General features: G+C 28.9%; 1 protein-coding gene across 1 annotated transcript in view; it reads left to right on the forward strand.

Moving 5' to 3' along the window:
* Positions 1-12,485, forward strand: part of LOC117180550 (collagen alpha-1(IV) chain) — a 117,069-nt gene that overhangs the window by 21,578 nt on the left and 83,006 nt on the right. Inside the window, exons 3-10 of the mRNA XM_033373046.1 lie at positions 1-128; positions 3,969-4,076; positions 4,214-4,435; positions 5,528-5,710; positions 5,785-5,901; positions 5,982-6,146; positions 8,270-8,572; positions 11,294-11,677. Of these exons, the coding sequence (XP_033228937.1) occupies positions 1-128; positions 3,969-4,076; positions 4,214-4,435; positions 5,528-5,710; positions 5,785-5,901; positions 5,982-6,146; positions 8,270-8,572; positions 11,294-11,677 (1,610 nt within the window). The remainder of the gene's footprint in view (positions 129-3,968; positions 4,077-4,213; positions 4,436-5,527; positions 5,711-5,784; positions 5,902-5,981; positions 6,147-8,269; positions 8,573-11,293; positions 11,678-12,485) is intronic.

The raw sequence follows: 12,485 nt of genomic DNA on the forward strand, positions 1-12,485 counted from the left end.
CTGGAACTCCAGGAATTGCAGGTCCAAGGGGTCAAACTGGATTTCCGGGCATTGAAGGTCTTTTGGGTCAAAAAGGTGACAAGGGTGATCCTGGACCTCAAGGACCACGAGGAAACAAAGGAGATAGGGTAAGATTAAAATATTAATAAGTGTTTAATTTTTAAAGGAACCGTTTAATTTTTTCCGAATCAAGATTGCATCCATAATTTCAATTTACGATTACTAGAAGCTCTTACGCGCGCTACACGCGAGACCCACTACTTTTCTTGTAATTATTCTGTTCGGAAATTAAGTTCAGGAAAATACCACGATAATCATTTTTACTTTAATTACTTCTCTGTATACACGACTTCGCATGGGTACCATATAGACTAAAGACCGGGTTCTGTACTCGAATTTTGAAAACCCGACTAAACTCGGGAGGTGGTTTTCTGCAGTTTTCCTCTCATCGGACCAAATGTTTAGGCGAATGCGAGTACTTCGAGCAAATTCGTATGTAAAAAAAAAGACGCTATTCGTTAGAAAATAGCCAAATTCTAAACGTTTTTTGAAACTTCTTTCAATAATTAATAATTAATAATTCTGGAAAATTTAACAAATAACCTAGAAAAGAGACATCACAAAGACAATCTTAGTTAACTTCGTAAACAAATTTGAATAATATCCCAACTCTCAATATGTTTATGAAAATTGTTTGAATGATTAATAATTATAATAAATTTACAAAGTAACGTGGAAAATGATCATCGAAAGACATTCTTAGTTCATTCCGTAAACAAATTATGCCTCTTCCTTGAAAAATAGCCAAGCTATAAATATGTTGTTAAAGTTTTTTTAAATAATTAATAGTTCTAGATTTTGAAAGTATCAGATAAAAAAATCATCGAAAAGATAGTTTTAGTTGATTATGGTAAAAAGTGAAGCCTACTCGTAGAAAGAAAAGCAAACTCTTAATTTTTCAATTGAAATTCTTTCAGTAATTACTAGTTCTTATAAATTTACAAAGGAACATGGAATAGAGTCATCGAACGGACATTCCTAGTTGATTTCGAAAACAAATTAACTCGTAGAATAAACACGAAACTTTAAATTTTTTGATTAAAATTGATTAAATAACTAATAGTTCTCGTAAATTTACAAAGCAACATAGAATAAAGTCATCGGATAGGCGGTCTTAGTTTAATTCGAAAACAAATAGATTCGCAGGATAAAGGCCAAACTTAAATTTTTTAAAGTACAATTGTTTAAGTAATTAATAGTTTTTGTAAATTTGCAAAGTAATATAGAAAAGAGTCATCGGATAGACATTCATAGTCGAAAAGGGCAAACTTTAAATTTTGTAATTAAAATTGTTGAAATAATTAATAGTTCTCGTGAATTTACAAAGCAACGAAGAAAAAAGTCATCGGATAAATATTCTTGGTTTAGTTCGAACACCAATTGATTTATCGGATAAAGGCCAAACTTTAAATCTTTAAGTACATTGTTTAAATAATTAATAGCGTTTGTTAATTTGCAAAGCAAAAACAAAAGAATAAAAAAAGCAAGTGAATGAAAAATAGACATTCTTAGTTAACTTCGTAAACAAATTTACTTGTACAAAAACGGCAAACTCTTAATTTTGTAATTAAAATGGTTCAAATAATTAATAGTTCTTGTAAATTTACAAAAGCAACCTAGAAAAGAGTCATCGGATATGCATTCTTTGTTGACTTCGAAATCAAATTGATTCGTAGGATAAAGGCCAAACTTTTAATTTTTAAATTAAAATTATTTAAATAATTAATAGTTGTTGTAAATTTGCAAAGCAATATAGAAAAGATTCATCCAATAAACATTCTTAGTTGTCCCCGTAAACAAATTTACTTGCAGAACTCGTAGAATAAAAGTCACTTTTAGTTTTTTGATCGAAATTGTTTGAATAATTAATAGTTCTTTAAATTTTCAAAGCAACATACAACAGAGTCATCGAATTAATAGGTTTAAATAATTATTAGTTCTTTTCTGAAGCAACAAAGAAAAGGGTTAGTTGACTCCGTGAACAAATTCTGTCGTCGAAAAAAGTTAAACTCTTAATTTTAAAATTTAAATTGTTTAAATAATTAATAGTTCTTGTAAATTTACAACGCAACATAATAAATAAATAATAATAAATAATAAAATAATAATAAATCGGCACGATCGCTGTAACTTAATCGCTAGGAATGTTTACATCCAATAATGTAAACAGATACTTAGAACGTCCCTGTTTCACTTTTCTATTACTGCTTTCAAAAATAGGATAGTTCAAAAGTTCAAATTCCAAAATACTTTCATTCAAATTTTTTAATTTTTTTGCGGCTTCTATTTTCAAATTGCACAATACCGTATTCAAATTCAAAAAGCCAGGTCTATTTTACTTTTAAATCTTTTAAAAATTTGTTCGTGGTGATCTTTCGTTCTTTTTAATTCTTCCAAATCGTAGAGTATTAAATGGAAAAACTTCATAGTTCCACAATTTTTAGTAAAGACTTGTTAATCAAACAACTTTCAATTAAAAGCCCGAAATTTGAAACAATGAAAAATTAAGATAATAATTTCTCAAATTCAAGCCTTAAAAATTACAAAATTTTATAACTATTGAAAAAAAATTTGAATTGGTAGGTTGAACAATTTTGTGAATTAAAGCATTGGAATCATTTAAAATTAATAAATATTTCATTGGACAATTATGGTAAACGATTTGAAATTAAGAAAAGGTTCAATATCACAATTTTTTGTCACTAAATTTTTTTTTCTGTTTTAAGCGAAGCGTATTTCAAATTACTTTTTAATTTAAAAAAAAAGAATTTTTAACAGCGAAAATGAAGGTGAATTTGTATTTTGAACTTCGAAAAATTTTGTGCAATCAATTTTAATGTTAATTTTTTAAATTTAATATCAATGTAAAACTGTAACGTTTCCAAAGCTTTGACGAAATTTCAATTCCCTAGAATTTTAAATAGTCCAATTTTCAAAGTTCTCATTTAAACGTATTTAATTTTTAACGTTTTGAAAATATCTTATTTTCGAAATGTAAATCGAAAATCATTCAATTTTGAGACTCAAAGAAATTTTTCTTTGAGAAATGATCCAATTTTGACTCATTTCTAATGAAATTGTCCAATATTCAAAATCTTAGTCTAAATTTTATGAATTAAATTAAATTACAAATTATTCAATTGTAAACGCACAGAAATGTAAAGTCCTCTTGTCCAGCTCTCCCCAGCCCCAAAAATTACCCCTAGTTGTCAAATACCATTGTCCAGCTTTTCCCAGCCCTAAAAATCACCCCTTAACATCAAATCCCACTATCAAGCTCTCCCCAGCCGCAAAAACGACCCTAAGTGTAAAATCCCCATTTCCAGTTCTTCTGTGTCTCGAAAATTTTACCTAAGTGTCAAATTTCACTGACCAGCTCTTCCTAGTCTCGAGCATCACTCATAAGTCACAAAGCGCCCTGAACAGCTTTTTCCAGCTCAAAAAATAACGCCAAAGAGCCCAATCACGCTATTCAGCTTTTCCCAGAACCAGAAACAACCCATTAGTGTCAAATCCCCCTGTCCAGCTCTCTCCAGACCCGAAAATCACTTGTAGGTGCAAAATCCTCTTCTCCAGCTGCCTATTACCCCAAAAATCACCCTAAGTGTAAATTCCTCTTTTCCAGCTTTCATTAGCCCCAAAAATCACCGATACCTGTCAATTCCCCATGTCCAGCTCTCACCAGCTTCAAAAATCATTTAAAGGTATTAAATCTGCCTATGCAGCTCTTCCTAGACCCGCAAATTACTTCAGGGTGTCAAATCTCGCTATCCAGCTCTCCTGAGGCACAGGTACAACGCCTAAGTGTTAAATGCCCCTGTCCAGCTCTGCTTAAGCACAAAAATTACTTCTAACAATAAGTGTCAAATATCTCTAATTGGGCTAATTTTTATGTATTAAATATCTAGGGTATGACTGGAGTTCCTGGATATCCCGGAATCAATGGTGTTCCAGGAGCCCAGGGTCCTCCAGGCAATCCAGGTCTACCTGGTCGTGACGGATGCAATGGAACAGACGTAAGTTGATATTATTTTAGCAAATAAATTAATACAAGGATTACTCAATTTTTATTAATTCAAAGTCCATTTCTTGTTCCAATTTGTATATTTGTTTGCAAATGCGATTTTGACTCAATGTTGTTTCTTATTTGTAGGGTTTCCCAGGTCTTGATGGACGTCCCGGGGAACCAGGTCCAAGAGGTCTTCCTGGAGCTCCAGGGCCCAAGGGAGATAAGGGACAGTCAGCTTATGTAGGAGTGATTCCTGTTGGAGAAAAGGGAGAACCTGGACTTGATGGAGTTCGAGGTCCTCCTGGAAATCCGGGACCAGAAGGACCCCGAGGTCCTCCTGGTGTCAAAGGAGAACGTGGACAATACGTACGTATTTAATTTTGTATGTTAAATATTAAGTAGTCTCAGCTAAATAGTTCAACTTTCTATCAAAGTAATAAAATTTTTAATCCAAACTGACAAGTTTTCAATAAAACAGGGAAGTTTTTAAACCAAGAAGACGAATTTTTCACAAAACAGTCGAAATTTTAACAAAAAAGTTCAATTTCATCCACATGGTTAAATTTATATTTAAAAAATGTAAATTTTCAATACAAAATCGTTTTTTTTTTAATAAAACAGTTCAAGCTTAAACCATTGAAAATAATTTTTAATGAATTTATTCCAATTTTAACCAATTAGTTAAATTGTCAACCAAAATATATTTATTATCGGAGGAAAATGTAATACATAGTTAAATCTTCAACTAAAAGCCACAGATTTTCAGCCAAAAATGGAATAGTTAAATATTTACAAGGGGAGTATTTAGTCTTTTAGTTTCGGTTCATAATGTTTGTGATGAAAGCTCATTACCAGCGCTTCCGCTTCAATGATTAAGAATAATTAAAGAAATTAAATTGATAGAGATTTTATTGAATAAAAAAAAATAGTGCAGACAGGCGAGGATCGAACACGCAACCCTTCGGCTATGAAAACGAAGCGCTATTGCCTGAGCTACCAGCCGTTTTATTATAATGTTTTGTCATATTTTGTATGGCTTTTGTCAGATATTTCAAAGACGATCAGTTAAGAAAAGTTAAGAAAATTAGAAAAAATTAGAAAATTAGAAAATTTAAGAAAATGAAATTTCAACAATAAACCCTAAATTTTAAATAAAAACAAACAATTTTCAACAAAATAATAAAATTTTCAATCAAATAGTAGAATTTTTAGCCAAAAGAGGTAAGATTTTAACTAAAAATATAATTGTTGACTTTCCAATTAGAAAGAATTAACTTTCAACCAAAACAAGTTTAGTTTTCTTATTGTAAAAAAAAAGAAAAACTAGAAAAAGAGGATTCTTAAAAAAATGGGATTAGGTGGAAGAGTGTGCAGTCTGCAAACGTGAAAGAAAATTTAAAATCGAAATAATTACAAAAGAATGATTAAACATAATAATAATTTACTAATATAAAAAAGGGTGCACCGGGACCTGCGGGACCAAAAGGAGATAAGGGTCATATGGGGCTTGGATTCGAAGGACCTAAAGGAGACAAGGGCCAGAAGGGTCCACCTGGACGTTCTGCCCCTATTTTAGAAGTTACTGGAAATCCAGCTTCTTCGAAAGGCACGCCTGGAGAACCAGGGCCAAAAGGAGATAGAGTGAGTTTGTAATATTTATGAAAACTTTCTTTTGTTCCTCATGACATTTTTCATATTTTTAACATCTTTTACAGGGTGATAGAGGATCGGAAGGACCAATAGGAGAACCAGGTCCTGCAGGAGATTATGGAATACCTGGAGTCGCTGGAATGAAAGGAGAAAAGGGCCTTCCTGGAGCTCCAGGAGTTCGAGTACGTTTTTTATTGATAATTTGTTATTAATAAAAATTGATGGTGTTTTTGTTAATAATTTTAATATTTTATTCAATCAGGGTAGGGATGGATTTTCTGGTCCACCAGGTTCTATTGGTCTCAAGGGTGACAGAGGTTACGATGGATTACCTGGACTTCAAGGACGGGATGGAGCGAAAGGAGAACCAGGAAACGATGGACCTATGGGGATTTCTGGTATTAGAGGTCCCCCAGGACCACCTGGCGTAAGTATAGATCTTTTATTTTATATTATTTTTTCAAATTTACAATAATAATGATAATAATTTTCAAATTTATTCTACTTTGTTCAAATTAAAGGTTGATTTTTTTCCACTATTCAGTTTGGGAGTTTATTAGTGTACGTCAGTTTGACATCTAATAAAATTCTGTTTTCACTTTGAGTTGTTTGAATTTGCTAGAAATTCCTTAGTTTAAATTCCAAAAAATGCATTTCTAATTGCATTATTTTCTACTCCATTGTAACTCTTTGAATTTGCAGAAATTTAATTAATTTTTTATCTTTAAAATTAAAGTTTTTTAAAATGGTTACTATACGTAATAAACATTATGCAATTTTTAAGTTTAAAAAAAATCTGTAATTTCGATGATTTACATCTTAAGTTTCATTAATTTAAAAGATTCAGAATGACAAATTTTTAGCTTTTGATCTTCAAAATCATGAAAGTCATCAAAATTTAAGAGTTTTAATTGATCAATCTTTAAAATTTAAGAATTTTTAATTTAGAAAATTTAAAATTAAAAATTATGTTACTTTTAAGTTTTGCAATTAAAAATTATATAATTTGGATGCTTTAAATATAAAACTTCTTCTATTTATGTTTTGCAATTTAAGAATCTGTAATTTTAATTCTTTACGTATATTTGAAATTTCTTCATTCTGGAACATTAACAATTAAAATTTTTAATTTTTATTTCCAACATCATGAAAATTTAAGAATTTTTATTTGTTCATCTGTAAAATTAAAGAGTTTTCAGTTGCAAATCGTCAAAATTTGAGAATTTTCATTGATACATCTTTAAAATAATAAAAACTAAAGAATTTTAAATTTTAAATGTTTAAAAAAGTAGAAATTTGAATTTGAAATTATATAGAATTGAAAGGATTTTATTTTGACCATTTAGAATGAAAAATTATGCAAGTTTAGAGTTTTACAATCAAAAAATCTGTTATTTTATTGCTTTATATTTGAGTATTCTTCATGTCGAAAAAATCATAATTAAAAACTTGACTTTATATTTCCAAAATCATGAAAATTTATGAAGTTTTATTTGGTAAACCTGCAAAATTAGAGTTTTCAATTGCAAACTGTCAAAAAACAAGAAATTTTATTTATACAACTTTAAAATAGAAGAACTTAAAATTTAAAACCTTAAAAAGATTAAGAATTTAAAATTGCAAATCGTAAAAATTGACGAATTTCCAATTGTAAATCTTTAAAAAAGCAGAATTTTGAATTCTAAATTAGATGAAATTGAAGTTTTTTCTTTTGACAATTTACAACAACAAAATTATGCAACTTTCGTATTTTACAATGAAAAAATCGGCTATTTTAATTCATTATTTTTGAAATTTCTTTATTTTTGAAGATTTAGAATTGAAAACTTGACTTTTTATTTCCAAAATCATGAAAATTTAAGAAGTTTTATTTGGAACATCTGCAAAATTAGAGTTGTCAATTATAAATCATCAAAGTTCAAGAATTTGTATTTATACATATCGTTAAAACTGAAGAACTTGCAATATAATATCTTTAAAAATTAAGAACTAAAAAATCCAAATCGTAAAAATTTAAGAATTATCAATTGTAAATCTTCCAAATTCATGAGATTGCAAGTCTAACTCTTAAAAATGTAGAACTTAAAATTGTAAATGGGTGAAAGTAATTGAAACAGGCCACCTAAAAATTGCTGCGTGAAACAGGACTCGCGATTTTATTTGCAATTGTCGAAAAGAATGTTATAACTTAATGAAGTTACATTTTCACACAACTTTCATAATTGAACTAAAAAATATAAAGTTTGTGGCTTCATTAAAAAAAAAGGTTCAGTTATCTTTATTTGTTCACGAGATATAAATAAATAATAAATTAAATACTTCAAAATTCAGTTGGTGATTATCTGCAAAATGAGTTTAATTTTGCAGACAATTTTTAGAGAGTGAAAATGTACTTGTACCTTATCGAAACACGTAGCTATCTTAGTAATCCGAGAGGAAGGATTTTTAGATGGCCCCATTCACTTATTTAAACCTAAATCTTAAACATGGAAGAGTTTTTAATAATCTTGTATAATAATTATTAACATTTTTGTGTTGTTATCACTTTAGGGTGGTAAAGGAAGACCTGGACCACCAGGCGAGAAAGGACCTCGGGGATTCCCAGGTCCTGTTGGACCTAGAGGCTCGGATGGATTCCCAGGAACACCCGGAATTAGAGGACCGATTGGTAATCAAGGAGGTCCTGGAATTCCAGGAATACCTGGTCCTGAGGGACGTCCAGGTGAAAAGGGAACGAAAGGAGAATCTGGTCTACCTGGTTTTCCTGGTGAAATTGGACCTCGCGGATTTGATGGACCTCCAGGTCCTGCTGGACTCAGAGGACCTGTTGGAGAAAAAGGACTTTCGATCATGGTAGGTTTTTTTCATTGAAAGTGCCTTTATATAATTAGGGTGGCCCTTGTTTATATCGTGAAAACAATTATTTTTATCTCTGCTTTTTAAATATGAATATAAAATTTTTAAACCCTCTTATGGGGACCAAAAGATCCCCAGGAGTTTCATCCAATATTAAGGATAATAATCACATAAAAAATATTTTTGCTCGAATAATCATAAATGGATAAGTTTTTAGATTAATACTCATTTTTTAATCAAGCTTTCATGGTTTAAACAATTTCAAATCAATTTGTTTCCTGTACAAATGAGAAAATAGGTACATATTATAGATTTTATGAGCCTTATAATTAATGTGAAAAATGTTATTATTAGTTTCGTTAATTTAGAAATTATTTAAACAAGAATTATACGTTTAATTGCGTAGCTCATTGAATTAAAACAGAAAAATGTTATTTAGCAATTTTTCAAACAAAAAAATGTATATTTTTATGTACCTTTATGTTTCTTAACGCTGCTCTTAGTTTAAAAATAATTGAATTTTAAAGTTGAACCCAAAAAGATGAATTTTTAACCAAACAGATTAATTTTCTACTGAAAAAGACTAATTTTTAGCATAATATTTAAATTTTTAACCAAAAATATGAATCTCCAACAAAAAAATGAACTTTTAACAAAGTAGTTACATTTTTAACTAGAAAAGATAACTTTTCAGCAAAGATGAATTTTTAATCAAGAATATTAATTTTCTGGCCAAAAAAAAACAAGAATTTTCAAATATATAGTGAATTTGTAACTAAAGATGAAATATTTAATTTTCCAGTCAAAAAGATTAATTTTTAACCAAAAAATAACAACTTTTTAACAAAATAGTGCAACTTTTAACAAAGAAAAATTAATTTTTACCAAATTAGTTCAACTTGCAACCAATTTGTATTTTCAATCCGAAAAACCGATAATTTAAAAATAAAAAATAATTAAATTCGACCATATAGTTGAATTTTAATTTAAAAAGTTAATTTTTGACCAAGAAGATTAATTTTCAAGAAGATAAATCTTTCACCAACCAAATGAACTTTGAACAAAGTAGTAACAATTTTAAACAAGTAGATGCATTTCCAACTAAAAAAAAGATAATAATTTAACATCAGAAACAGTCGAATCCCAATACTTGAATTCGAAACTAAAAAATATAAATTTTCAACAAAAAAGATGAATACTTAAGCAAAAAAACAAAAGTATAATGTACTTTAACTTGCAACTAAAAAAGATGTGAATCATAAATAAGAAACACAAATAAATTTGATAAAATAGTTGAATTTGGTAACTACAAAACATCAATTTTAAACTACAAAAGATCAATTTTAAATTAAAAGTAAAAACTCACATGATCAGTTTAAAAAAATAATTTTAAAAAAACAACGAATTTTCAAACAAAAGGATGAATTTTCAACCAAACAGAGGAATCTTAAAGAAAGAATAAAGAATTTTTAACTAATTAGTTTGTCAACTTTCAACAAAATAGTTGGATTTTCCACCCGAAAAAACGATAATTTTAAATAAAATCAATTAAATTCAATCAAATACTTGAATTTTGAACAAAAAGATGATTTTTTGACCAGGAAGATTAACTTTCTGCAAAAATACGAATTTATAACAAAAGAAATGAAGACAATGAATCTTTAACTAAATATTTCAATTTTCAATTAAAAACATGAACTTTTACCAAGAAGATTAATTTTCTATCAAAAAGGCCAATTTTCCATTAAATAATGTAATTTACAATCAAATAATTGAATTTTTAATAAATTAGTTCAATTTTCAAGTAAATGGATGAATTAAAAAAATGTTTCATAAAGTAGTTCAACTTTTAAGCAAGTATTAGTTAGATTTTCAACCAAGAAAAGAAAATATAATTTTAAATAAAAAAAATATATTCAAAAATAGTTGAATTCGACCAAATAATTCAATTTGACATTATAAAGATGAATTTTCGAACAAGGAAATTAATTTTCTATTAAAGAAGACAAATTTTCAGCAACATAAATCAAGAACTAACTAAAACAACAACTAAAAAAGATTAGCTTTCAACCAAAAATGGAATAGTTACATTTTCAGTTAAAAAAATTGGTTTCTAACGAAAAAAATATCGAAATTTCAACAAATATTAATTTTCGTTTAAATTGCGCATTTCAAGAGAAATTAATACAATTTTCACTAAATGGTTGCATTTTCAACTGAAAAAGGTGAACTTTTAACAGAAAAAAAAACTATTGAGCTTGAAAACTTAACAATTTTGATGAAAATTCATCTATACGGGTAGAGAATTAATATTGTTTGTTGAAAACTTTTCCATTTGGTTGAGAATTAAAATATTTTGATAAAAATTCGTATACATTTTTTTTTAATTTAGTCGGTTGATAATTCATTTTTATTTTTGTTGAAAACTATTATTTTTTTAACCGAAAAGTTAACAATCCTATTTTTTGGTACAAGCTTATATTTTAAGTTGAAAATTCAACTATTTGGTTGAAAATTTATGTAGCCTGTTAAAAATTGGTCTTCGGGTAGAAAATTCATTTCCCTGGATAAAAATTAATCTTTTTAGTTTCAATATTGAGCTATTTTACAAAGAAAATCAACTGTTTGTGATTAGTTTAATTTTTTTAATAAGAGCCACCCTAGTGTATAATGTTTTATTTCGACTTCTTAACCCTGAAATTTGATGCTGCAAACTAGGGACCAAAAGGTTTGGATGGTTTTCCTGGAAATGATGGGGCCAAGGGACAAAAGGGAGAAAGAGGTTATCAGGGTGTGAGAGGACGTCCTGGAGATTCTTTGGAAGGAATACCTGGCTCTCCTGGAGCCCCTGGAAGAATTGGAGAAACTGGACCAAGAGGAAAAGATGGTATGCCTGGATTCCCGGGCATACCTGGAGCAAAAGGAGACATTGGAGGACGTTGTCAAGATTGTAGACCTGGATATCCTGGTGTTAAGGGAGAGAGAGGATTGGATGGACTTCCTGGAGTTCCAGGACTTCGAGGCCCAGCTGGAGAACTTGGACCACCTGGTGAACCTGGAATTGATGGAAATCCTGGACTTCAAGGACCTCCGGGACTTCCTGTAAGTACCTCTAAAAAATCTGTATTTTTAAATATTCTATCAGCGCTGATTCGTTCTACCTTCAGTTTTCGGAGATGTGGGTCGCTTAGATAAAGATACAGATCTATTTTTTTCGAATTACCTTCGTGAAAAAGATATATAAAGGAGGTTTTGAGGTAGATTGGGGTGCAAAAAAAAATTTTATTATTGGGCTAAAAGGGATTAATGTGGATTAATAATTCAGAAAAATTAGGAAATTCATGAAAATTTGAGTGATCATTTTAATGAAATATACAAAAAATATAAAATTTGCCATTTAACTAAGTTAAATGAGAGAAAACATGATTCAGGACGAATTCAACTGAATTTAAAGTAATAGAAAAAAATAAGTAAATAAAAATACCAATGAATTCAATAAAATTCGAACAAATTTAGAGGATTCTAATGAAAGGAGAAACATTCAATTAATTCAATTAATTTTGAAAAATTCACGGTCATTCACGTGAATTATAAAGAATTAAATAGAATCTTAAAGAATTCAAAAGAATTTTAGAGAATTTTGTGTGGATCCCAAATTAATTCAAATGAATTTAAAAAAACGGTTTAAATCAAAAATAATTTTTGGGTTTTCGTAAAACTGGAATTAATTTAGAAAAACTCAAGGGATTAAATAGAATTTGATGAAATAGATACAAATCCAAGTTGAATTTTAATGAATGCAGGATAAATTCATAAGAATTAGAAAAAAATCAAGTATATTAAAAATATCTCAAATTAATTGGCAAAGGAAATTTAAACCTACAAACTAAAAATAACGCCGAGATTTTGA

This window comes from Belonocnema kinseyi, chromosome 9 (genome assembly GCF_010883055.1).
Source record: "Belonocnema kinseyi isolate 2016_QV_RU_SX_M_011 chromosome 9, B_treatae_v1, whole genome shotgun sequence".
NCBI classification, from domain to species: domain Eukaryota; kingdom Metazoa; phylum Arthropoda; class Insecta; order Hymenoptera; family Cynipidae; genus Belonocnema; species Belonocnema kinseyi.